Raw genomic sequence first — 27,967 nt, forward strand, 5'->3', positions numbered from 1 at the left:
AATTTAGACCGTTACAGCCTAGCGTCTCTAGCGTGGGCTTGGCGGGAAACTTCGATTGAATTTTAACCATGAAATGCGGCTTGTTATCTCCGCAGGGCGCTCAATAGCGTGGGCCTTTTCCGTGCGAGCCGTAATATGCTCGTAGTTTTCTAAGACAACTCAGGTGGTACTGGGCGTTTTTAGCCATCAAGTTGATGTGGCTTTGCATATTCAGGTTCTTTTCCAACGCGATTCCTAGTGATTTGGGGGAGTCCACTAAGGTCGGGTTGCAGTTAAGCGCGGTGATCAGTGTGGTCCATTCCTCTATTTCAGAAGAGATTTGGGAGAGGGGGGGGGGAATAGGGGAAATAATAAGAATTCACTTTTTTTGCTCGTTTAGTTTAAGTGGATTACTTGTTAGCCATTGAATGGCCATCTTTAGCGCTTAATTCATTGACTTGATCTTCTCCAGTGAAGAGATTTTAATGTAGATCTGTGCGTCGTCAGCATACCTATGAAACAAGATGTTGGCGTGTCGTAGACTCAGCCAGCGGTTCCATGTAGAGGTTAAAAAGAGGTGGGGAAAGAGTCGATCCTTGCAGTACACCAATCATAATAGGGGACGGCAATGATAGCTTTTGGTTAACTAAAAATCTTTGTGATCTATTCTCCAAGAAAGATTTCAACCATTCAAGGACAGAACCAGACAAGCCCATCCTGCTTTCGAGTCGATCTAGCAGTTTATCATGGTTTACGGTGTCTTACGCAGATGAAAGGTTCAGATAAATTTAAATACAAGCTTTGCCTTGGTCTAGAGCTAGCAAGGCGTCATCCACTATATGAAGTATTGTAGTTTCTGTACTATGGTCTGGTCTGAAACCCGATTGGCAGCCGTACGAAGATTACATTTAGAGAGGTGTTGGCACAGTTTTTGATGCACACATTTTTCTAGCACTTCGGCTATTAAGGGAATATTGGATACTGGGCTGAAATTATTTGATGTTTTTTTTATGATGGGGATTACTTGCCCACTTTGTAGGCAGTCTGGTATGGAACCTTGAGAGAGGGAGGCGTTTATTATCGTGGAGCTGATGGGGACAACAAATTGGCTGGTTGTCTCTGAGAATTTTGAAGGGAGAGGATCGTTGGTGGTTATTCGGCTTGGTCGACGAGAAGATTTTGGAGAGGTCGTTGTCATATAACTTGAAAGAAGACCAACTAGCTTAATTTTGTGGGCACTGCTTGAAGGGAGTGTGAAGGTTCATCGGTTTGTGAAGCCGATCGGGAGGGTAGATTTAAAGCGGCTGCTCTAAGCTCATTTCCCAATTAAATGTAAATGATTTTACAGGACGAGAATTCCTCACAGTTTATTAGGGGTTTTGTTGTTTCTTTAGAGGATTTGGCCTATTTTACTGACTGCACCTTTACCATTTCAAAGAGTTTACGTTGTCTGTTTTGAACATTCTCCAGTTCCAATCAAAATAAGTCGTTTTTTGATTTGAGAATGCTTTTGTTATATGATTTTCTGAGTCTCTTAGTTAGTAGTTTTAGTTGGAGGGATGATGGGTATTGTCTCCATTTCCGTTTGGTTAGTCTCAGCTCTCTTCTTTGCTCGTCGGGGCACTACCGAAGCAAGGATTGTTGTCTCTATCCGTGATTGTTCTCAGTTTTAGAGGAGCAACTGAATCTATTACGTCTGACATCGTTGCATTGTAGTGTTCAGTGAGTTTGCAGACACTCGTAATGTTAGAGGGCGGGAGAAGATCCTTCTCGCAACAAGCAGCCAGTTTCTCATAGTCTAGGTCTTTTAGTTCTCCAATTTATCTCTTTGGATTGACACATTGTGTAGATCTTTCCTTTACAACTCCTGGAATTTGGAAGTTAATAGAATGGTGGTCTGACCAATTGCATGGAGAGATTAAGTTTATATTGACTGCCCTTTCCCTAGAGATGATCCAGTCTAGAGTAGATCCTTTGCAGAGAGTTGGGAGAGTGCAGGCTTGGGTGAGATTTTGTTCAGTTAGGAATTCTTTAAAGATATTGACCTGGCTATCGTTAATAAACTCCCAATGCAGACTGAAGTCCCCCAGGAACAAATCATTGGATTGGGGGGAAGCCTTTGCAGACATGATTTCCATTAGGCTGTCATTGAAGGTGGTGTTTTTCTTACCTTGAGGGTGGTAAAAGGTGTGTAAAATGCAAGGAAGATTAGCTTTGTTGCTTATGGAAAGAGCAAGATATTCGCAGAAGTATTAGAGTTTAATTGCGTGATGGCGAGATCGGAGCAGTGAATGCAGGCGATACCTCCCCCCTTTTTTATTTTTCTGCCTAGTCTCACGATGCTGTAGTTTGGGGGAACAAGTAGATCAATGTAAGGCGATGAAGTTTCGGTGAGCCAAGATTCTGTTAGTACCGCTACGTCAATTTATTGGTTTAAAATTAGATTGGCGTTGTCAGAGGCATGCTTCACTGCTATTAGGCAGTTAAGCAGAAGACCTAGGAGCGGTTGCAAGGAACTCTCAGGATTTGGGTCCTGTTAGGAGGAGGTTAGTAGCACTCTCTTCAGGCTATCTATGTTTAACTTTCAGTTTTTTTTAATGGAAGTTCTATTCACGTTGATTTTGACCGTTCCAATTTGGTTTTCAACTCCCAAGCCCAGGAGAATAGGGGCCTCGGGTGTTGATTCGTAGGATAGTAGTAAGTTTGCCAAATAACACTCTGCCAAATTGTAAATCACTCATCCAAGATTACTCTCCAATGGATGTCATCCATCAACATTTAATCATCCCGTGGGAATCAAGTCATTACTTTCATACCACCCTATTCCTACCCTTGAGACTTGTACACTGTGCAGTTTGGAAACCACATCAACATGTGAAAAATAAGATCACTAGTTCAAATTTCCAACAAGAAGTAGAATGATTTTGCAACACAGTAACATGTACATCTTATTAATTTCAATGGCTAAAGGAAGATTAGAATCTTGTTTATTTTAAAAAGGTAGAACCTCTGCGATCAGCAAAAAGTATATTCACACAAGTCTACTCATTTGAGTAGAAATTAAAAAGTTTTATTGTTTAATGAAAAAAAAAAAGAGAACAAATTTATGAGTGCATCCTTTTTCTTTCTGCTTAAAGCACAAAATAAGGAACACAATTAAACTAGAACAAAGACATCGGCTTCAAATAGTGGTCCAAAGCCTCAGTGAAATAAACCGGAATTAACATAAACCTTAAAATAAAAGGATGAGGAGATTCAAGGACAGCAAAACAAAAACAAAGAATTTCCAAAATCCAAGAGCCTTTATTGTCAAGACTTACAAAAAAAGCATAACTCATCCAAGAAGTAGAAAAGCTGTTCTGTATAGGAGCATTCTTCCCGCACTGGTCAAGATAACCTGATAATAGGCTAGGAGTCAGCTCTAGGTACTGCCAAGGTTATTCCATCAACCAGTGGTGGCTATAAAAGTTTAAAAACAGACCAAAGCCTCAGTTAGAAATCCTCTGCCAGAACTCATTCCACCGCCTCTCACTGCTCCAAAGAAACTACTATGTCTTTCATAGAACGGTGTAGAAGAAGCATGAAGTGTCCCTATCAGACAAGGTCTGGGAGGTCTCCACACTAACTCAGACTTCGTGATCAGAACTATCACACATTGCAGACACAATGCTCTATAAACTTGGTTTCAAAGGCTGCCAGGACTTCCAAAAATGCCTAAAGCAGTTCTGCTCAAATCGGAAGGACATAGGCTCCTGAATACATAAATTGTAAAAATAAATTATGCAGACAAAGGACCAAACTCCTACTGCACACAGATACCCTTATTGCTCAGCAACAAATTACAGAATCCTGTATTCCTTAACAGGGCCCAACACTCTTTGATGCCAACTCAGTGATTCATGTACACACATCTGGCAAACTTAAAGTACAAAACCTATTTTTATAAATGTCATCTTAAACACATTTACTACGGATACCTGTAAAAAAAAAAAAAACCACAATTGAAGCATTTTCCTGCTTTTGAATGACTTTAAACTAATTGGAAAAAAGCCCTTTTCTGGGCGGTTCTGGAGTTTGATAGCTTTGCATTGTTTTGCCAGTTCACCACACTTTCTTCAACAACCGATCCACTCTTCCCCTTCCACTCGTAAAGCACAGTCCATGTTGCAGTTTTCACTGCTTCTGCTGCATGGCCTCCTTCCGGGCTGCATCCTGCAGGAGCTGCGTATCCACCTCATCTGCCGGGAGCTGCACATATCGAACAACAGAGCCACGGATGAAGCAGTTCTTCACAGACAGCTAAGGGGAAAGGGTGCAGGGAAAGAGACGAATTAAGATTGGAAGAAGGTCACTTTTATATGCATAAATTCACTGCCTTAACTCCACAGGTGTTATTCTACACAGGGTTTGCAATTATAAGATATCTCTACGGGGGAGTTATGGGAAAAGGGGTAGGGTGGCTGTCCTGCACACGAAGGAATGACATGAGGGAGATCCTCAGAGACAAGGCAATAAGAAATGAACAACTTCAATCTAGTGCTCATGGAAGCAAAAATCAGTAACTAAATGGAACATTGCCAAAGGGGGACACTGATTGTTGTGCCACAGCAAAGGGAGAACTGCCCTGTAGTAGCTTCAGGTGGGAAGTGAACAGACTGTGGGGTCAGCAGCCGTGCACCAACATCTATGCAGTGAAGCTCAGACTGGCTAGGTAATGCATCACCCTTTCATACGAAATACAACGTGAGCCAGGGAGAGTCCTGCAACCTACCATGTGTGGGTACTTCTCTGGATCTGTGACACTGATGTCAGTCAGTTTGATGTTGAGGTACTGCAAAGAGAAACAAAAAGGGAATTACCCACTTGATGGAGGAAACTTCATGAAGCCTTGGAGAATGCTGGTTGGGTCGAATTTGACAGCACACAAGACCATTGATAAATTTCGCTCATGTTCAGGGGTCCTTGTGTGCAAATCCAATGCAATCCTGCAGATGTCCCTGACCAATGAGAAAGAAGACAAGTGAGGAATAAAATGAAAATTCGAAAGGAGGAAAGATACACAAGGGAAAAGGACGTAAAAGAGTGAGGTCCTTCCATTGCAAGCTGCATAAAACAAACATCTTCAGAATGACTCACACAGGACGTCGCGGGAGAGCGTCACGCTGCTGGCCGCTTTAAAGAAGCGAGCGACGCGAACATCAGGCACTTCTGAATGCAGTGGAGCGGGCGTAAAGAGTGCAGGTAAGGAGGCGGAGTGCAGATAAGGAGGTGCGGGGCTGGTGGGGCTTGTGGTTCTTGTGGGAGCGCGGGGCATACTGTGGCCTTTTGTTTAAGTACTGCTGTTAATCAGAGCACCTTCACGGGCTCCGATTAACAGCAATACTTAAACAAAAGGCCACAGTCTGCCCCGCACTTTACTAACAAAAGCGTAGTCAGTTTCCAAACAGAACATGTGCTAAAGTACGCGCTGTGTTTGGAAACGGACTACGCTTTTTTTTCCATGCCGAACACTTCCGTATGCAACAGTGGGAAGCAGTTTAGCTTTGATAAGGGTTAGTAATGGGGTAAACAGTGAGCCTTTCAGGGTTTTTGATAAACTACAGAACATGAATGTTAGGGCGTTGACCTTTTTAGGTCTCGCCTGCGTTGCAGCGCATGCGCTGCTCGCCTTGGCGAGATCTATAGTCGTTGGTTTTGTGTGCCGCTTCTTTGGAAGCAGGGTTTGTCTGCCCGGTCTCCCTTAGGCCACCTGGACTGGAGATTTAGCTTGCGCACGGCCGCCACCGCACAAGTGAAAGCGCAACACACTATTTAGTTTCACTTTTTGGCCTTTATCCCTCCTGCCACTCCACTCCCGGCATGACTCCTGAAAGAGTCTGTGTGTAGGGATGTAATGTACCGTAAAATAGGTGTGTGTGCCCAGATGGGTTAACATTATGGGCTTCAGATCTTCATTTTCTGGGGTGGGGGGCGCGCTGTTTGCTGCAGCCCCATTGGCACCTGTAGACTTCTGTGCACCTACTCTTGCAATCCTAGGCGCGCACAGGGCCGATGATGAGGCGGTGTTCGTGGCGCTGCTCATGACTCGCTGTGTGATCCTCATTTGTTAGTCACAAGGTATGAGCCCAGGTGCCCATGACGAGGCGCTAACCTTTTAAAACCAACACAAGTTTCACCTTTTGACGCGGGGATTAATATTTTCGCTTGGTTCGTTAATTATACACATAACGGGGAGACGAAGGCGGCCTTGCAGGGGACTTTATTAAAATCACCGGCGCAGCTGACTTTCTTCAAATACCGTCTTCCTATATTTATCACATGAGGTGATATGAGGCGCCGTGACTCTGAGAAGACTGGAAGGGCGAGGGACACAGGCGCTTAGAAAAGAGAAAGTGGCTCTACTAATTATGTTCAGCATTAGATAAAGTTGTGAACTTCATCCGGGAGGGACGTCACTTCCTAATTATTTAGGTAACGTGGCCTTACCGGTACCAAAAAGCAGCGGAGCTTGAAAGAGCAGTCGCTTACCTGCCCGGGGCCCTAATGCAGAGCTCCACACAGCCTCGATGGCAGCACCTTCCCGTCCCACCTCCCTCTCTTTACCCCACAGCCCCACGAACCTTCAGCCACGGCAGAGCCATCGCTGATCAACGACTCAGACCTACAGCTTCCAACGCACCTGCCCTGCTGCCAGCCTCCCTCGAGGGGACGGAGCTGGCCTACGGGAGCCTGATGATCATGTCGCTGCTGCTCATCTTCTACGGTGCCCTGCAGAGCGTGACCTGCGCCAACAGCAAGGTATGGAGCTTAGAGTGGTATGGTGTAGGTGGGAAGAGAGTGGACTAGCCATGTGTGCAGGATATAAATTAAGGGGCAGTTCAAAGATTGGGATGTGGGCAGAGTTAGCCAACGGAGAGAGAGGTTAGGGGGCAACCCGTGTGGTTACGGGAGGATTGGTGTGTGGGTTTAATCAGAGAGTGCACACAACATTTTTCAACTGTAATTGGGCTCATGGCGACTCTTAAGGTTAATGTATTGGAGGAAAGGGGTCATTCTTGAAGAAAAGAGAAGGTAGGGGATACACGAAGGCCAGAGAAGCCAGATTTAGAGACTGTCCAGCGAGAATGGCAAATAAGCGTATATGAAAATTAAGTAGATGGGACTGAAGCTCCAATGTGGGCAGAGTATGTCTCAGAATTGTGTTTTTTGATCCTAGTTCTTGCTAAAGCCATCTGCAAAAAAACATTCGAGCAAATGTCATGTTTTCCTCGTGTTATGAAATCTAGTGCTTTTTCTTACTGCCCCCAAACATGCTTTTTCTGTGGTTTTGATCCGCTGCTGTTCGGTCCAAAAAAAACCTTAAAGGGTCTCCCAGCGACGGGAAAAAAAGTTTCCTTTACCCAGTCTTGCACCTCTTCCATTCACCAGCAACATGCATTCTAAAACGTTGCTGATGCTGTCGTTCTTGGTGCGAGATGTGATGGGACGCCAATAGTCACTTTACACCAGCACCTCCTTTTTGAAACAACATTCACAGACTGGTCTAGAACTCAAATGTCTTGAATCTGATGAGGTCTCGATTTGGCAAGGAAATGTGGATGAATCAGATAACACTGGATTTTAATGTACTTGTGCAAATGGACACCTGCATTGTGTTTATAGCTTCATATTGGCCTTATTTAAGTGTATGAACCCTCACAAAAACATACCCCTGATGTGGCTTAATGCTTAGTTTTAGAAAGCCAGAGGTGGGGCTATAGCTTAGGTTATGATTTACCATGGAGGCGAGTTTCTGATTCTGCATCCATTTATGTTTTGTACTATCAACCATTGAAATAAAATGAAGGACTCAACAGTTGGCAAAATTAATTGGCACATAATATATCCCCCATGAGAGGAGCACAGCGCTACTAGTGGTAGAACCTTCAAATTAGTGAACGTTCCTTAAGTCTTTGATACTTTTCTTCTTCAGGCATTGTTACTGTATAACAAGTAACTAGGAGAAATAGATCCACCTGTTTACAGCACAAATGTATTTTGCTTCTGCTGAACTCAGAGATGTTTGTATAAACAATAAGATGCACCGTAGTAAGGTATAAATGTAAATACAACAATACTATTTACAATTTTTGGTAAAATCCGCATGGGAGCAGGCCACTCATCTACACATGTCGCAGATTTTCAAACGATTCCTTTTCAAATGAAATGAACTGTACCTTTTGCTGGTCTTTGGTCCTGGTATGTGCTGGACTTATTTGTGGTGTTACAAGGCCTATAAGTGTCATCTTATCAGATAAGAAGCATTTGCTGCTATAGCAAACGTTTGTGTCTACTGGATAAAAAGTACAGTCATTGCTTTGGGAAATATAGATGGCTTGATTTCATAGCATGCATAAATTACACTTAAGCAATAACACCTTTACATTTCCGTCATTGCTTGATGTGTGTTGTATGGCCTTGTACAAAATTAAGCATGAAGTGCATTGCTTAACAATATTTTATAAATATTTCCCAGTTATTGCTCGGTCGTGTTGCTTAACTAGGCACAAAAGTAGGCCTCAGTTGACTCCTGAACAAGGTCATAAGCTGGTCGGAAATCTGCCTTTTCTATATAGTCACCCCAGATTTTTCGTCTTTTGCTGGACCCTAGATTTGTGCTTGCTTTAGAACTCTGTGCTCTTTACCCCTGCTAACCAGAAATGGAGTCCCATTGCTCCCCCTTTAAACATACTTAAATTGGCTTATTCCTAATTGGCTCATTTAACTTTCCTGTAAGAACCCAAGTATATGGTGTAGAAAGTGTATTTAGTACCTGGAAGTTAAATGCTGCTTGTGGAGGGCAGCACCTGTTGTGCCATCCACTACAGTAGCTGGAGAAACATGGCTTCAGTCCTACCTTTTGTAGCCGGGCTGCTGCAGTGGAACACTTGCAGTGAAACCTGTTTGCATAACCCTTTGACAGGTAAAAATGCCCTTTTAAATGTAGTCCAGCTTGTGTAAGCTTGGTAGCCTGCATGGTAGGTTGGATGGTATTTAAAACAAGCATTTGCAATGCAATAGGTCTCGCATTTGCGAAAGTTTGAGCAATTGGCATTGTAAACGACAATGCCTTTTATTTATGTGTTTGAAAACCTGCAAGCTGTGCGTAAACAAGCACTTTGTACTCATAGTTCACGAGTATGAGAAGCAAGGCTGGCAGTCTCTTTTATGGCCATCCTTGCTTCTCGTAAGCAAGGACTACACGTACAAAGTGAGTGTTTATGCGCCGCTTGCATGTTTTAAAAACAAATTAATAAAAGGCATTGTCATTTACAATGCCAATAGCTCCAACTCTCGCAAATGCGAGACCTAGTGCATTGTAAATGATTGTTTTGTACGGCCTTGTTCTCCTTTAAAAAGGAGAATCTTTGATCCAAATGTATCCCAAGATATTTATAACTGCTCACCACTACTAACCTCGCGCTATTGATTGTGAACATAGTTTGTTTATGAAGACTGAGTTATGATCATGAGTTGCTTTTGTAGTATTTATTTCCATAAAGTTTGTTTTGGCGAAGTCAGCTAGCTTGTAAATTGCTCATTGCAAGAAGATTCGTGTGTGGCTTAGGAGGACGACGTCATCCGCATAGGATAGGTGTGTTAATGGCAGAGTACCCAGACACGGAGGGTGCAAGTTCATCACGTCTAGCCTTGGTGTTAAGTCAGCCATAAATAGGTTGAACAAGTGTGGGGCCAAGACACAACCTTGCTTTAAACCCTCGCTGGTGTAGATCTTCCTGGGGAGCCTCTGGCCATCAGCAATTTTTACCTGCATTCAGGGGTCGGTATATAGATCCATCATTGGTTTCAAGATTGATTCTGGTAGACCCTGTTGTTTCAATTTGCTCCAGAAAATGAGTCTACTGACATTGTCGATCACCCCTTATAATCCACAAAACATAGATGTAGTTTTTGACGTGGTCACTCCAGCATGAAGAAATAATTGTATTCATCAAGTCACTACAATCAGGAAACACCTCTAGGCCTTGTGGAAGAAGCTTCGATTTCAGGGGCTGCCAGTCGTCTGGATTAACCTCATAACTCTCAAAGAGCTGTCACAATCTGTACTTGGTAAAAATTTGTCACATCTTCCATAGACTACAGATTTATTTTTTTTTAAACAGAGTGATGGGATTCTTGTGTCAGACTTGTAGGTCTTACGAAAGATTTGTGAGCAATCAGAAAATAAAAATGAAGACACTCTAGCAGGGGTCTCCAAACCGGTCCTGGAGGGCCGGATCCATGCCAGATTTTTAAAATAACTACATGTATCTCAATGGGGATATCCAAAAAATCTGGCATGGATCCGGCCCTCCAGGACCGGTTTGGAGACCCCTGCTCCAAAGCATGCAAAAGTGACGGTAAAGAGGAACAGAGCGAGTGAAGGCATGTGCCTGGTGTTACGCCCAGATACCGATGCAAAAAACAGTGCCTGAAAGTATATGTCAAGGCGCAAAATTAGATATGTAAGAGGGCCAGTAGCATGGGAGGGAACAACTGAGCAGAAGGAGGGACAAATAATAAGGATTGACCTCTGAAAAACAAAGCACCTTGAAAGGCACAGGAAGGAAATAATGAGAAGTAATTTGCATGCTGAAAGCCTCCAGAGCAGATACTTTATACCTCGAGAAACAATTCGTGCACCGCCTACGCTCAACCTAAAAATTGTGTGGTGGCATTGATGGGGTCTTTCTAAATATGTGGTTATTGCTTGTCGTCTCCCAGAAGTCAGGATGATTTTGTGGCTAGACAGACAAACAGCCTCTGTAACTTAAATGTCTTGATGGACTGTGGGTAGCAGCAAGGGTTAAAGACAACACCTACAAGTTGACCACATACGGCACAAAGCAGATCTATGCCAGGGAGAAAGCAGAAGCAGCCGCAGCTTCCTGGAACCCATGAGGCCACAGCCGATTAGGATACATGTTTTAAGATGGTAGAATCAGACGGCATTACAGAACAATGGTATCTCCGGATTGGATGAAAGATGGAGGTCTGAAACGGTCATCAATCAATCAAGTGGCTTGTAAATTGAGACTACTCACCCGTAAGGGCATCAAGGCGGTGCTCTTCATTGGTGTGAGCACTGAATACTTTTTGAATGGATCTCTGCAGTGCTTAATTTGCAAAATAATAAGTGCCAGGACCCTCGACATGAGGCCCCTGAAGCTCACACCACCCGCTGTCATGCCAGCGCTGCCAATGACCATATCAACACAAATGCTAACCATCACACTTCCTACAGGAGCGACAACTCTGACAATCCCAGGCGCCCAACAATATAAGAATGGCCTACGCGGCAGGTAAGAGTCCCTTTTAATGAATAATGAATTAATAAACTTCAGTTGGTGTCCTTATTCCTAAATTAGACAAAAGGCGCCACCGTATGGCAGACTATCATAAGTGGCGGTGTTGACAAATAAGTGTCGGTGCCAAGAACCGGAAACCTTCGGCTAACACTGTTTGAAACTGAATTTGAACCAGAAAACGTCATTAGGTACATAATAAACAAGATTCGTACTGGTGGGCATTAGTAACTGGGGGCGCCCGGAAGATTCCAACATGCTGAGCTGTCCAATTGCGCTTACATCGAGTAACCCCCTCCCCCCAAAAAAAAGTCATCCACTGTGATCAGCTGCAGGGGGAGTATGTTCCAGGCGTTTGACTGAGCTCCACTGACAGACGGTGGGAGGGAGGGGCCAGCGTGGCACATTCAAGCAGGTGCATACCAGCTGTGGGCACAGTCATCGGGAGCAGCATCCGGCATTGACAAGATATGATGTCATCTTCAAGAGTCATGAAAGGGAGCATTGCAGAGGCGGGCACTGATATGAAGAGCCCTCCGCCCACCTTCATCAGGAGGCTGCCTACCCTGAACAGACTGGCAGGAAACAAGGCGCACTCCATCACCTGCTGAACGTCCACTCTCCGCTCCTGGGAGGTACATGTGAGACTGGGGAACATTAGACCTCTTGCTGCCCATGTCCCCAAATCTAGTTGGTGACTTCTCAGTGCAGGGCCTGTTGCTGGCCCTGCAAACTTTAATCAGAGCACCCAGCTCTCCGATAGGGTATTTATTATATGGCGATGGCTTCTGACGGCAGATATCAGGGTGTTGATTCTGTACTCTTTGGATGGTAGAGAGTAAACAGGCACTTCTAGCTAACGTAGGGTACCAGAGCAACATGATCGGAGGAAATCCTTGTGGGACAAAGAGCGCATTCATCTACTTAACCACGGAAGCAACCACTGCTGTGCTGCTGTAAGAGCAGACTTCAGCGAACAAAAAAAGCGCCAACTGAGACTTTAGAAACCTTCGCCTCACTTGTGTCTGGACACGGACAGGCGTTGGCTCGTCTTCAAACTGTGCTTCCTACAGGCGACCATCTAGCATGATGGACCAGCACTCTCAATCTCAAGAAAAATTAACAACGGCTATCTGAGAAACCATCACAACCACCGAAACCACCACAATGCCCTACAGGTCTCGATGGCGACGGTTAAAGGCGCAGTTGTACATAAAACTGTATGTATCAGTTCCTAGTTCGCACCAATTGATCTTGTGAGTCCAACGGGAGCATAACTGTTGCCATATTAGCCCCTAAAGATTAGTACCGCTGGTGGAAATTAAAAGTGGGTTGTTAGGCAAATTCAGTGGCAATTCCCCACTGAAAGATGCAGAGCTCAAACAGGGCTCTGATCACACCACCCCGAGCAGGGTACTGGAACCCCAACTCCTAGAAAGCACCAAAGGTTCAGTTAACTGGACATTCTACAAGAGTGAACTGGCCTGGGCAATCTAAATGGGCTTCTCTGTATGGATACCGCTTACCCCTGAATCCTCTTACAGCGAGACTGGACGGCTTAACTTCTGCACCACTGGAGACACAGTATCCGATCAAAACATCAGTAATGTGGCCAGGATACCGGAAATAAACAGTATTGCTTCCGATGTGTCCCAGAAGCCTCTGAGTGCCATGAGCCAAGAAAAGACATTCACACTTTCATCCCACTTTTAAAATAGCTGGGAAGGATAGGCAGATATTCTTTCACTGCAAGGGGCAGTGCAAGGGAAGAAAAACACGAAAAAGCATGGATATTAGAATTAAAGAGTTCTCTCTTTAACCCCTTCACTGCGGCGGCTATTCCGCCGCAGTGCTAAGGGGGCGGGGCGGAAGAGCGGCAGGCGCATGCTGGTGACGGAACCGCTCCGTCACCAGCGTCGGTTGCGCTGTGCTTATGACGGAGCGGTTCCGTCATGTCCCCGCCCGATCAATAGAACGCTCAGCGCAGGCGCGGAATTCGCGCCGCGCAGGAGCGTCGGGCGGGCCATGACGGAAACGCTCCGTCATCAGCACAGCGCCACCGCAGCGGATGACGGAGCGGTTCCGTCATCAGCAGGGGAGGGGTTAAAAAGGATTCTGAATGGGAGGTTGTAAAGCAATCCACTCATGCATGAAAGTTTATTTTAACTAACAGCAGACTCAATATGGTGCAGTGGTGCAAACAGTATAATACATAAACACACACAAGAAGCAGAGAACTCTGGGTATTTCTCAAGTTTAGGTGGAGCTGTTCTCCATCTAAACTTGGGCACTACCCAGAGTTCTATGCTTCTTTTTTGCATAATGTATGCAGCACTCCATGCCTGAAAAGACATCGTGTGTGTGTATAGATATATGTAGATATCTATACACACACACTATATGTAGATAGATAGAGATATATCTATCTATATATCTATCTACACACACACACATATACAGACGCCCAATAACCAGCACTATGACTGGTTTGTACCGTAGCAGAACAAGCACACCTCTGGACTTTAAGTCCTCCATGCACCACTTCCTTCAGCTGTGCAAAAATAATAGTACATCAAAAACAAAATTAAGTGAAAATATACAAAACTCTTTGCAGGCGTGCAGTTTGCAGATAAAAAGGAAGTTACCTGATCAACTGAGTGCAGGGTGCCGCAAATACTGAAAGACAGAAAGGAAACATTAACATTCATCCTTCTTTCACAAGGACGTATAAGCAGTTTATAATGAAAAGATAACTTCAGATGCTCGTATAAGACTACATTGCCCAAGCAAAAGACGCTAAAAGTCTCCCAGATAAGACTAATTACACGCCACAAACTTTGGCTAGAACTTTAAAATGAGAAAGATCCACTGTCCTCAGAACACACAGTACTGGAGGGTGGGTGGGCATTCCAAATATAACACCCTTAAACTATTAGCACTCATGTAATTCAGGGCCAGTGGAAACTGATGCAAGATCTACGACAATCACTGATGAAGAGGAGAACCAGGTGTAGTCTCCCTTGGAGTCCGGGTAACCCCCAGTGTTCCGTTTGACTCAGGTTCTTGGTGTCATCACTTGTTTTCAACACTGGACAACTCCACCCCTACTCAGGAGAGATCTCACGATCAGCATGTTGTGGTTTCTTACCCAAATGCAACATCCAATCTTTACCACTCGTTGAAGAGAGAAGGAGGAGAGAAGAAGAAGGAGGAGAGAAGAAGAAGGAGAGAAGAAGAAGAAGGAGAGAAGAAGGAGAGAAGAAGGAGAAGAAGGAGAGAAGAAGGAGAGAAGAAGAGAAGAAGAAGAGGAGAGAAGAAGAAGAGGAGAGAAGAAGAAGAGGAGAGAAGAAGAGGAGGAGAAGAAAAGAAGAGAAGAGAAGAGAAGAGAAGAGAAGAGAAGAGAAGAGAAGAGATTGATTTCCCAACATTGATCACTGAACGCGACTTAAGTTGGGGTGGTGTTATTCCCCTATGAAGGCTGTGAAGGGGGGTTGGGTTGTACAGTTATCCACGTTTGGCAAATGTATGGCTTGAGAGTACACAGTCCTATGGCATATTAATTCCTCTGTTTTACGAGATTGAGGCCACCCAACTCAAACCCACAGTGCTTGCTGTAATAATCGTGCACTGTATCAAACATGTATTCACAAGTCTACTTCTACCGTTCCATCTCGCAGTAACCTCTGAATACTGCAATCTTTACATATTGGATGTTGTGGCTCAGTTCCGAAAAATATTCACACAGAAACCTGTCCTGGTTTGTTGGGGCTCAATGACTGGCAAGTTCCTACCAGAGCATCAAACAAGATTAGATACCTAACCACGTAAGAAGCATGTACCAATCTCCCATTCGAAGTCAAGCCCCGCTGCAGGATCCTCTGTGTACCCAAAGGGGAGATGTGCTGGCACTTAATACACCTCAAAGCTACTTGGGATAGTCATGGTGCCAGTCACGGAGAAAGTAAGTTAATTCATGCTGTTTACCAGCATCACACCAGGCAGACCAATTGATAGTGGTTAACCTCTGTATTAGGAGGTCTGGCTATCCCAATGTGCTTAGAACACCCTGGGCCCAAGGCAGAGGTCTATCTCTAGGACCTCTTTCCAACCACACCAGCACTGCTCGCAAGACCAAGAAGCCAGTTATCCTGAAATCCCCCAAGCTCCCCCATCTTACTAAATGCCAACTCTCGCTAATCAGTCCATACATACAATACGGTAGTAACTAGGCCCATGCAGGTAGGATGTAGTTTAAGTGGATTTATTGAAGTAAGTTACATGAAGATAAGATCGTTATGAAGCAGCCACACCAGGAGCCGCCTGCTTGCAGCTCAGCCCATGCTCAACTCACTTCACCTCACAGGGACCCAACATTCCAACACGCATCATCACTCCAGCATTCCATGCAGCACACTACACATTCACACTGGGCTGAGCAGGGGAGCGATAATGGCAGAACATTAACAAGAACAGTAGACTACAAATACCATTAAAAAGGGCACCAAATGCCACACTGTAGACAGCATCATTCCAATACAACTGGCATTCACAACTCCATAAATGCTAACTTTCATATCCAAAGCTAGGTCCGAATGTTAGTCCGCCAGTAAACAGAGCTGTATAGTAACAATGGCCAAGTCCTGTGATCCGGTAAGAAGAATTTAATATGCATCTCACAGGACGCATGCACTTATTATGAAATGTTCTTTGCAGTGGTAATAAGCAGCAGGTCACCAGAGGAGTGCGGTGCTTCTTGGCCCTGAAAATCTTTTGTACCAAACTAATCAACACTGTCAACTATACTGTTGGAGTCAGCATGGGAAGATCATTCGGACAGCGACTATAAAGTCACTGAATATTACACTTCAGGTTAAAGGCACAGCGCTCTGCACAGCTGAACTTAGCGCAGCATGGACTCACCTGAGGTCATTCTTCAGCTCCACCACCACATCTTTACCCACCAGGGACTTGAAGAAGGAATAGAACAACTGTAGACAGGAATGAGACGGAGAGCCATGAATTACACTCCAGACAACCACCAAAATATAACAATTCATTTTGGGTAGCTATTCAGGCCACACAAATAAAAAGCCTCACAGAAATAATTCCACTCGCCTTTATGAGACCCTCACTCTTAATAATCTGCTAATCGAAGGCACAACAAGTCTATGCCTCTGTGTGGGCCTCCCTTAATCTTAGCAACACGTTATTTTAATATATTTAAGCAAAGTCACTAATGGCAAGCTCCCTACTCTCAGGCCAAGGCATTTCAAGAGAACTTTGAAGGAGCATTTGTTAACGCCATCTTTCCAAACGGTTGTCCGTTATCACGTCTCATCTGAATATAAACTACATTAACTTCCTTCATGTTTCATTTCGACTCACTGCATGCTAACGACATTTATCTCATTCCAAAACAGAGCAGGTTAAAGCAATCCAAAATATAGCAATTGACATATTTACTCAGCCTCACTACAAAAGCATTATACTTTTTATAAGAGTACCAAAGTCCCCGGATCGATTACCACTTTCACTTTATTAAGCGTCAGTAGATTAATATACGCCTCGACAGATTAAACAAAGAAAACTCGATAAAGGCCCTTAAATTACATATTAGTAAAACAATATATAAGAATCTAAGCATGCATTTAACGAAGTCAGTTTACCCAGCAGAACCTTGCACTTGAGAATCCTAAATAGTACTCAATCATTGTATGACCTAAAAATAAATAAAACGTAGTATAGAAAGTGTTGTTGGATTAAAACTCAGAACTGACTGAAGAAGTTCAACACATGTAATGTTTGGTACATTTCTGATCCATACACTGCACTCTTGGTATTAGCTAACAGGCTGGAGGTTTAGCAGAACAGTCAGTCTCAAACCATTGACAACCTGGAATAAGCGACGGACACTGAAATGTCACATTTATTTATTTGAAGATTTATATAGCACCAATTATGCAATTTTTGATGTTGGGAGTGTTTTACAGAGATGCAGTTCTAAAAATACATAAGCATTATAAAGTGCAGAGTTTAAAATTGCTAGTATGTATACGAAAAGTGGGAAATTACAATCTAAGTGACACTTAAATAGCCGAATGTTTTTTAAAATAACGTTTCTTAACTTTGCGGTATCTTCATGACCAACGAAGGAGGAAAGGGTTTTGCGCTTACCCGTTGCCAATTGCTGTTCTTGTTGAACATCTCAAAGGGTGAGCAGGAAGTAGAAAGCTATTTCTCTGTAATCAAGTGGAGGTTTAAGAGTTCTTGAAGGCAATGTTTGAGGTCGTGGATTGTAGCCCTGGGAGTTGCTGTACTAGGCACTTGGAGGAGAACCAGACCAAGCCATTACATGTTCACTTAATTTCTTATTTTACCTAGAATACTGAATGTTGGTGCTAGGTATGTTAGAGTTCTACTGTTGATCTTAGTTAGTGATGCATGTAGTTCTTCCATATGTCCGGTATGGAGACTACTAAGCTGGACACATCAGTGGATGGTGGTGCAATTTGATTAAATGCAGCACTCCTTCATTAAGTGCTAGCTATTCCCGCCACCAATCATTCTTTCTTTTCTGATACAGAGCACTGCATGTCATTATTTGCCCCCCCCCCCAAAAAAATGTAAGTTTCATGAATAAGGATTCACGTTCCTCCCATCTAGAACAAAACACTAGTTCTCCGAAATGTACAGCACTTCAGGCAAATCCACTGTCTGCATTATCTAGACGAGAGGGTATCCTTTAAAGGCAGTGGTGCTGCGATTCAAACTCCATGTTTGAAACTACGGTGTATATTTAGATATGGTATGATAAGTCTGGCATCTTTATTCAAGGAACCCACGTACCACAGGAAGTAACAGTATCTGGTGCGAGCAATTCTTTGAATAGGTTTTGTGATTTTTCAAATCAAAATGTCAGTTTGTCCTTTTCAGGGGATTCTGGGCAGAAAAAGGCTGCAAGATGAACCTAACTGATCACCCCCGATGTGCGCCCAGTATGTCTACTTCCTATAAAAGTATGGAGTTACAATATTTCAGTGATGCATGCATGTCTCTGACTGACTGCAGAACACTGAATATTGCTTATAATACTACTCTGCTATAATTCTGATCTCAGCTCAACCACGGGCAACACCAATGCATGCAGACTGCTGTTTTGATCAGTAGCATTTTCAGCATACAGGATGTACATTTCTATTATGGCCGTCTATTATTTTGACAAGTTTGAACATTTATCGCTTATCCAGCTTTCATATTTTACATCAGTTGCTAAATCTGATTCACGCAGATCCCTGCCCCCGCATCAACTGTATTTCAAAATGAAGATTATTTCACACATTTTTTGTTTTAAATCTTTCTTTTTAATTGGCATTTTATGTTCCAGGTTCCAACGCTGAAGACTGGGTGGTTAGCAGATAATTTACTGATCAGCAAAACCAAAACTTAAACCCGTCTCTACAGTGGGGAAGCTATTCTCCATCTCCCACATAACACTGGAACTTCAACCTTCCTTCTCCCTTGGTTCGCTGTTTACTCATTCGATGGTGGTCATTTAGTTACTGTGCTTGTCTGGGTCTTTACCTTCTGATATCTAACATAACCCCTCTTCTACCGTGTTTCTCTGCACGAGCCGAGAAACTTGCGAGGAAAATATTTTAGGTGCTCTTAGATATCTCAGACACCTAAGATCTCTGAAATCCAGTGACAGGAATTCCAGGAACGGCTTCTTAAATAGAGTGGATACCCAGAGTTCCGCTTGAAACAGGAATTACGATCTTTTCCATGCTCAAATGACAGCACTTTTTTTTGTAGTCAGTCCTGGAATGTTGGTACCTTTCGGTTTCCTAAGGAGCCAGGAATGTCTGTTTAGTAAGTCTCAAACTTAATGGCATCTGCCTACCCCTTTGTGATTTGAGTGGGGAACGTTAGGTTGGTTACTCCAGATGTGTGCATGCTCGGAATCAGGGGATGCATGTGTGGAATATGGCATTGAAATCTAGGACCACTCTCCAGTAATTCTGGATTCATGGGCAGTTTCATAAAGGATGAATCCGTGTCCCCTGGGTCACATCCTCTTCAACATCTGGGTGCTCGCACTCTCTCCCAATCATCAAGTTTGAACAGGGTCTGCTGATCAGTTTACCAGGTTCTTTTAATGCTGGTATGTCTTGGTGCTCTAATGCGGTTACCACAAGCAAGAAGATTGGACTTGTAACAGACCCTTCAGCTACCAAGACGCTCTAATACAGAACTCTCTCCCTCTTGAGATGGACTGCATTTCTATTTAGCCAAGCACTGCATTCAAGACCCCCTTCAGCACTGGCTTTAGCAGAGTGACCACCAGCTAAAAGCCATACACTAAAGCTCGGCACTTCTTCTGTAACAACTACTAAACGGGTCCTTAAGCTATGCCCAGTACATACATTCAGGGAACAGAGACTGCATCACTCAACAGTTTAAATGAATATATGGATGAGGCTAACCGTGATGTCATGTGAGAGGTCATGAGCAGTGCAATGAGGAGAGTTAGCACTGCAGCCATAATATCTATTCAACTGAAGCTTTTTCAGTTTTCACATTCAAGTTTAGAACGGCTATACGTTGGCAACTTCCCAGAGCCCTAGCATACCAGGCCGAGTTCCACGCAGATGCTCTATATGAAGGACTAGATTTGAGCCAATACCACAGGCTTCAAGTACATCTTTCCTTCTGCCTAGAACATCTTCTCGGACTGAGCGATACTTCCAGTTTTCCATGAGATTGGATCACCTCACCCCTTCAATACAAAATTCAGAAACAAGATTTCCACCAACCCCTTAACTTTAAAATACTATATTTTCACTATTTTGTGAGCAAAATAAGAATTTTCAGAGGAGACGTCTGGACAATCTAGGCAAATTAGCCCCACGCAAATTTACAATTCTGCATTTTCTTTTTTTAATATACTATTCTGCATTCCAAGACACGGATGCCATTAACTAAAAGAAAGAGGAAACAGCAACAATAGGAACAATCTCAAAAGAAGAGCTGTGTAGGTCCTTTGTGGCGCATTCCCCGGGTTCAAACGTGAAAGAAACTAAGGCAGGTGCTGTTGAAGCAAGACCAGGGCCCATAAAGGTTACCTTGAAGATGGCCAGAGATCTTGTCTGCTGACTGTGTACTGGTGTTTCCAGTGTCCAAAGCACAGGGCAAATTGGAGGAGCACAGACAGACCCAGACGGCTTTCCTGGAGCTGCAGGACCAGAGCCATACAAATGAGCGAACCTACCCCCTAAACTAAAGCAATGAGGTTAAGAAACCCATGGGCAAAAATGCTACTGCAGACAAAACACTAGAGATACCCTATATTGTAAAGTCAATGGCTGCCAATCCATCAAGCAACAGCTACGGCAATCTGTCTTGCTTTAATTTTCTAACACTAGGATGCACAAATTCTATTAGCATTCATGAACACATTAAGAAAGGCCTATTGGCTTTACCAATGCTAGGTGTGCCAAGCGTGACCAAGGATTTGTAAGGTACCAATATAAATGGTATTTTGCTTTTTAGTCATCCCACTAGCAGGAAAAACTTTTAGGCCAGTTGTTTCAACTCAGCTCCATTCTTGGGCATTTGTGGTGACACCGGTAAGCATGTTATGTTATGTTAACTCAACTTGTATAGCGCACAGCTGCCTCAGCAAAGAGGCGTCCCAGCGCTGACTGAAGCAAGACATAAGCTAGAATCTAAACCAGAGGGAAGAGATAAGTTTTAAATTCCTTCCGAAATGCCAGATAATTGTCCAGACAGCGGATCTGAAAGGGAAGGGAGTTCGAGTTTAGCCACTAAGCTGCGAAAGGACCGTCCCCCGGCACGTAAACGTAAACGTTTCACCCGACATCCAACTACTAGGTCTGAATACAGCAACAGTCCAGGATGGCTCTGTGCAGTTGAGGTGCAGCGCTCAAAGTAAAAGCAACAATCTGAGTTGACAGAATTGTGGGCGCAAAAACCTTTTCCATGCTCACAAACACCCTGTTGTCCCATGTAGGCACCAATAGTTTTGTCTCCAGATATGTGGAGCTAGATTCACATTGATACATAGGATTCACAGGGTTGTGGATTTAATATAATATCTACTAGTCCTTGGAACAGGTTGCTTCATAAAACTACTTGTCCTGAAAAAAAATCACCTTGTCCCTTTGGTGCCACACAGTGCAGCGACAAATTATGACACCAATCTCATATATAAGAGCTCTATCAGCCTTTCTAATTACGCCAGGGATTATACTATAGTTTGGTTTGAAGTCTAGCAACTCCCTAATTTTGCCACCTCTCTGCAGATCTATATATTTGGTCTGGAGGTAGCATTAAAGAATAGTTCCAGGGTTGGAATGACCTTTTGAGTCTGATCAAACCTACTGAATTGCAAGTTTTAGGGGTTTTCGCCAGCTTGTCTCTAATCTTTTCCCAGATTGAGAAAGGTTCGAAGTTTACTCCGGATGACAGCAGAAGTACAACTTCTTCTAGGGTTGGGGAAAAAGCAGTTATACGGAAAGTGACCTTCTAAACACTCAGCAGATTTTCACTTGAGCAAATCTACACCTGCATATCTGCTCATGCTAAAAAGCAGCTTACAAATATTTTACACATGTACGATTTTCTGGCCTACTTCTGTAAATTCATGAAAGCTGTAGATCTTCACTAAGGCAAGGACATATGCAATAGGTGCAATTTTATGACACTCTTTAAGAACTGGGCCCCTAATTAGGTCTGGAGTGAACAAAGATCATTGGTTTTAATTACATTTCTATCTCTCTGTTGACTGGCTTCCACTCTTTCACGAGGAGTATACCGGCACACAAAGTAGTTTTGTTAAGTGCATGGGACTATGACATCGCTTTTTGAGACCAAAAATTATTACTGCTTTTTCACAAAGATTGTTACAATGGTGGGACCTGGTAGCTCCCACAAAGTTTTACAAAAAACATATCAAAACGAGACAATCATTGGCAAAACCAAAAGGCCGACCATCAATATCCGACAATTGGCTTTCCCAATGCTTGTTTATTTTCAGGTTTCCCATTATCTCAGGTACCCAGCAACAGGTTTAGAAACTTCCTCTTATGGCAACCAATGAGTTGCTGATCTCCTGCAGAATTTTTGCAAGACATGAGTTGCTTGAAGGGAAATGATCGTCTCAAGACACCATGGCAAAGCAAGTGTTGCTCCTGAGATAGCGAAATTGTCCTGTTGCCCAGACAGAAGACAAAAACATGGAGTGTTTGCTGCTTTGGTGTGACTCAAAGTGGTGGGGTTGGGTGGAGAAAAACGAGGAAAGTAAAAAGAGAGGGGGCATGGTATGGACACTAAGCAAGAATGTGGGAGGAGCAGGTACAAGTAAAAGTAAACAAGGACCCTTCAAAAATGCTACAAGTGGAAGGAAGCAGTACATCAGCCCTGCTCCAAGGGAGAGACGAACTCACAAAGAGGAAATGAAGTCTGCACATGCTAACCAACGAGAAGTAAAGTAATGATGACAACCAATGGTAAAGATAGGCGGGCTCGAAGCTTTCTTTACATTATCAAAATGCCTTGCAAACAACAGTGCATGCGCTTTCTCATGTGAGGCCTAAAAAAGGGTGGGAAATGGGATGCCTGTAACACCAAAGGCAAATTCCAGCTTAGAAAAGGAGATGTACAACAGGCTTTTCTTTTTTTTTGAGAGGAAAAAAAAAGCACCCAAAAATTCTAATGACCATTTATGAAGGCCCTAATTGCTGTTCTGAGCCCATGAGGTCGAAATGGCATAACCCAAAATCAAAACCCTGTTTTAGAAATTCAATATTTTTGATCACATCAATGAGAAAATCTGGTGACCCGTTCTTCATGCACTATTTCGCAAACGCCTGCCAATAACGGGAATAAATTCTCAATATCGCAGGACGCCTGGACTGCTGAATGAAAAAATAAATTTTGGATAGGTGTTTTGGCCACTCGAATGACATGGCGTTCAGCAATCAAACTTGGGGGAGGGTATAACTGGCAGAATTTGGGTAACAGAGCCTTTTTTATCCATGCAAAGAGGTCTAGCTGAGTAGTCCAAACCTCCTCACTAGCTCCCATGGTGAATTAACCCCTCAGACAAATTCAGCTCTGCCCACTGACAAATTTCCCACACTAACGTATTGATGACTCAAATAATAGACTTAGTAGTAATAATAATACTTTTAAAACCTTGTTGCCCAACCTCACCTACACCTCCTACTAATAAAACACTTGGGCTGCAAAAATGTTCAAGTGTTAACATCCTGGATGGGAAAGAAAGACCAAAGGTAACAACTGGAATCTGTAATGTTACCTCTGTACACAGAAACACAAATCTTTGAGTGGTTGGATGAATTGGTACATCTAGATAAGCACCCTTAAATCCAATAATTTAAAAAAAAAAAAAAAAAAAAAAAAAAAAAAATTAAAACCACACTTGACAGGAAGGCCAAAAACATCCTCTAAAAATGTTACCAACTTGAATTTCTTATACGGTATAGAAGAGTTGACCGCTTTCACGTCCAATAGATGTCTGCACTCTCCGGTCACTTTGTCCTGCCATCAATCAACTATCTTTAAGCTCCGCAAACCCTTGAACCCTTGCATGCTCATGACGGCCCCCGGGCGCCATGCATCAACGCGGGCGTGTGCGGACGACGGCCAGGGGCCGTCCGAATCCCGTCCACTATGTAATTCACACGAACAGCGGGAAAATTTGCTGTGCATGCAAGGAGTTACAGAGAATATATTTTAATGAACAAGGCAGGAATAAATGTTTATGAATATCTTTCCATTCCCCCTCTCTGACATTCCAGATGGCTGTATGTAATGGCAACGATTCAGCCTGATTTTTTTGATATTTAGCAAAATAATCCTTCCTTTATCACAGGCATCATACAGAGGAATCTGTTATACGATACAAATAGTCTTCAAATCCGGCAGACAGTGATATTCTGACGTGCCATTCACCACGTACGTGCACAGAAGGTCGTATTTTCAACTCTTTGAGAACTCTTTTGAGCCCACATCCTCTTCTATTTCCCAAGCAACAAGGCACATGCTGGAAGTCTAATCAGGTGCTCTATCACAGCCCTGAAAAAGACCCCACCCTAAGGATGGACTTGCCTAGTTCTATATACAGGGATTGAAACGTCGACAACTACCTGTCTGATTGCAAGCAAGGATAATTCTATATTATTAACGGTGTCCATGTAAAGCTATGTAATATATGTGGAACAACTGACCTATATTTAAGGCCAGATCAGTATCACCATACAAATGTGATGGATATATGTCCCACCACCCTGTCCATGTCCACTACTCTCAACTCTACAATGTTCACAAGCACTCCTTCTCCCATTATCCTACCCTGAGCACCAAATAGTGTAAATATCTGTATATACTAGTACCCGTTTAGGAGTATAGACCAACTGTGTTGCTATTAACAAGAACAATATAATAAACTGGAGTTCCGATTAATTGGACCCTGAATAACTCTGTACTGACTCGCTCCTGACCGGTTGCTCCCTCCTCGCTCCTCTCCCAGTACTGCTGCTGCCTGCCTGGTGATCTTCGCACTCCTTATTGGACATCACGGTATCGCCTGCATTTAGTTAATTAGCGTAGTGTTATCTTAAAGCTGCTCACTATAACGCTGTCCCCGCATGGTAATTGACCGGCTCATAGCGCATGTAATTGTAGCGCCGCCCGCCCTGCTTTGCAATTAGCTGTGTTTGCTTACTTCTGCCAGCAACTTAAATATATTTATTCCACTTTTCGGTGTCTCAGGCGATTTGCTGCCCCTGCCTCGCCTCCCCTTTGAACTCCATTTTGTTTGCTGTTGTTCCCAGGCACGCCCCTCCTCCCCGCTACCGCCTCCCAGCTGCTGACCCTCCCACGCTCCGCCCCCTCCACCATCCATTTATGGCCAATGCCCCCACGCGCAGCGTCCACGCGCTGCGGCCCCGCCGATGGTGCGCCAAAGGTAAGCCCGTCTACGCCCGTCCGCGCCTGGACCGCGCCCAGCGCCATACCCCCTGGCCCTCGCATTTCCCAGCCCTCCCGCATTACCTACGATGCCACCACCCTCCTAGCCCTTAACCCCGGCCGTCCCCCCAACTGCATCCAAGCCGCTCCTGGACACACCCATGGACCTTTCTCATGCTACTCCTGCAAATACTTCTGCACCGTCAACCACTCCGCTACGATCACACCTCAGATTCCCAACACCAACCACCTACAATGCATCTTGCTCAACACCCGATCGGTCCACAGGCACGCCATTGACCCATGGAATCTACTAGACACCATCTCTCCGGACGTCGCCTTCCTTACTGAAACATGGATGAACGCCTCCTCCGCCCCAGACATCACCATTGCCATCCCAGAAGATTATAAGATCATACGCAAGGACCGTACCGGCCACACAGGAGGAGGAATCGCTATCGTCCATAAGAAATCCATCCAAATCTCAACCAGCTCTGACGTCAACCTCGCCAACTCTGAACACCTTCACTTCCAGATCCACATCGACCCCAAGACCACACTCAGAGGCACCCTCCTTTACAGGCCTCCAGGACCCCGCGCTCAATTTAGTGAGGACATCACGGACTTCATCACTCCACACGCGCTCCCCTCCAAAGATTACATACTTCTGGGAGACCTCAACTTTCACCTTGAAAAGAACAACGACCGCAACTCCACCACCCTGCTGGACAACCTCGGACTTAAACAACTAGTCACTTCCCCCACCCACATCGCAGGTCACACTCTCGACCCTATCTTCACCTCCAGCAATCATGTCTCCTTCAGCCACATCACGAATCTCCTTTGGACTGACCACAGCTGCGTTCACTTTACCTACAACAAGCCCAAACCCAACAACCACCCCCAACCAACTCTGCAAAGAAACTGGAACAAAATCACCATCGACCAGATCTCCTCATCGCTTCTTCTAAACCCCCCAGCCCACTCCTCAAACCCCGACCAAGCCGCCACCAACCTCACCCTATGGCTATCCAACAGCGCCGACATCCTAGCACCACTGAAAAAACGACAAAGCAAACTTGGCAGCAAGAAGGCCTCATGGTTCAACGATTATCTTAAGAAATCCAAGAAACTCTGCCGCTCCCTTGAGAAGGCCTGGAAAAAAGACCCAACCACCAGCACCAAGGACGCCTTCAAAAACGCCACCCGCATACACCATCAACTGATCCGAAAGGCCAAGAAAACCGCCTTCAAGGAACGACTAGATAACAACGCCCACAACAGCAAGGAACTTTTCAACATCGTCAAGGAATTTACCAATCCCTCGGCCAACTCTAACGACATCACCCCCTCTCAAGCCCTCTGCGACTCCCTAGCCTCATTCTTCCACAACAAAATTGCAGACATCCACAACAGCTTCGACAACCAACCCGGAGACCAACCCACCCAACCATCTGCTGGACCTTCACCCCCCTCAAACATCCTTAATGACTGGAACACAATCTCCACTGAGGACACCATCCGCCTGATGAACTCCATCCACTCAGGATCCCCCACAGACCCATGCCCTCACCACATCTTCAACAAAGCAGACTCCATCATAGCACCGCACCTCCGAGATGTCATCAACTGCTCCTTCAAATCCGCCACCTTCCCGGAAAGCTGGAAACACGCTGAACTCAGCGCCCTTCTGAAAAAACCCACAGCGGACCCACCGAACTAAAAAATTACCGCCCCATCTCGCTCCTTCCATTCCCGGCCAAAGTCATCGAGAAAGCTGTCAACAACCAGCTCGCCGCCTTCCTCGAAGCCAACAAATCCCTCGACTCCTCACAGTCCGGCTTCCGAGCAAAACACAGCACTGAGACCGCTCTCATCGCAGCAACAGACGACATTCGAACTCTACTGGACAATGGAGACACAGTCGCCCTCATCCTCCTCGACCTCTCCGCAGCCTTTGACACAGTCTGCCATAGCACCCTTCTACAGCGCCTCAGAAACATCGGAATCCAAGGAAAAGCACTGGAATGGATCACCTCGTTCCTCACCGGAAGAACCCAGAAAGTCCGCCTCCCACCATTCAAGTCAGAGGCCACTGAAGTCATCTGCGGCGTACCACAAGGATCTTCACTCAGCCCCACCCTTTTCAACGTATACATGAGCCCCCTCGCGGCCATCGCCCGCCAACACAACCTCAACATCATCTCCTACGCGGATGACACTCAACTTATCCTATCACTCACCAATGACCCTAGCACCGCCAAAACTAACCTACACGAAGGAATGAAAGAAGTAGCCGAATGGATGAAACACAGCCGTCTGAAACTGAACTCTGATAAAACAGAAGTCCTCATCTTAGGTACCTCCCCCTCCGCATGGGACGACTCTTGGTGGCCAGAAGCCCTTGGAAAAGCACCCATCCCGACAGACCACGCACGGAACCTGGGCGTCATCCTGGATTCCTCACTTTCAATGAACAGACAAGTCAACGCCATCTCCTCATCCTGCTTCAACATTCTTCGCATGCTCAAAAAACATTTTGGTGGATCCCCACCGAAACTAGGAAAACGGTCACCCACGCTCTGGTCACGAGCCGACTGGACTATGGAAACACCCTCTACGCCGGGACT

At 44.5% G+C, this 27,967-nt stretch overlaps 1 protein-coding gene across 2 annotated transcripts in view; it reads right to left on the reverse strand.

Moving 5' to 3' along the window:
* Positions 1 to 3,027: 3,027 nt before the first annotated feature.
* LSM2 (LSM2 homolog, U6 small nuclear RNA and mRNA degradation associated) overlaps positions 3,028 to 27,967 on the reverse strand; it is a 34,605-nt gene continuing 9,665 nt past the window's right edge. Inside the window, exons 1-5 of one of the 2 annotated variants that reach the window (XM_086924670.1) lie at positions 16,991 to 17,050; positions 16,245 to 16,312; positions 13,970 to 14,000; positions 4,751 to 4,810; positions 3,028 to 4,278 (exon numbers count right to left, since the gene is read on the reverse strand). In XM_086924670.1, coding sequence (XP_086780796.1) covers positions 4,153 to 4,278; positions 4,751 to 4,810; positions 13,970 to 14,000; positions 16,245 to 16,312; positions 16,991 to 17,035 — 330 coding nt within the window. In that variant the 5' untranslated portion in view covers positions 17,036 to 17,050 and the 3' untranslated portion in view covers positions 3,028 to 4,152. Of the gene's footprint in view, positions 4,279 to 4,750; positions 4,811 to 13,969; positions 14,001 to 16,244; positions 16,313 to 16,990; positions 17,051 to 27,967 lie in introns of those variants that run through there. The other variant, XM_086924671.1, reaches the window with a different exon arrangement.

Source organism: Lissotriton vulgaris, chromosome 5 (assembly GCF_964263255.1).
Source record: "Lissotriton vulgaris chromosome 5, aLisVul1.2, whole genome shotgun sequence".
NCBI lineage: Eukaryota > Metazoa > Chordata > Amphibia > Caudata > Salamandridae > Lissotriton > Lissotriton vulgaris.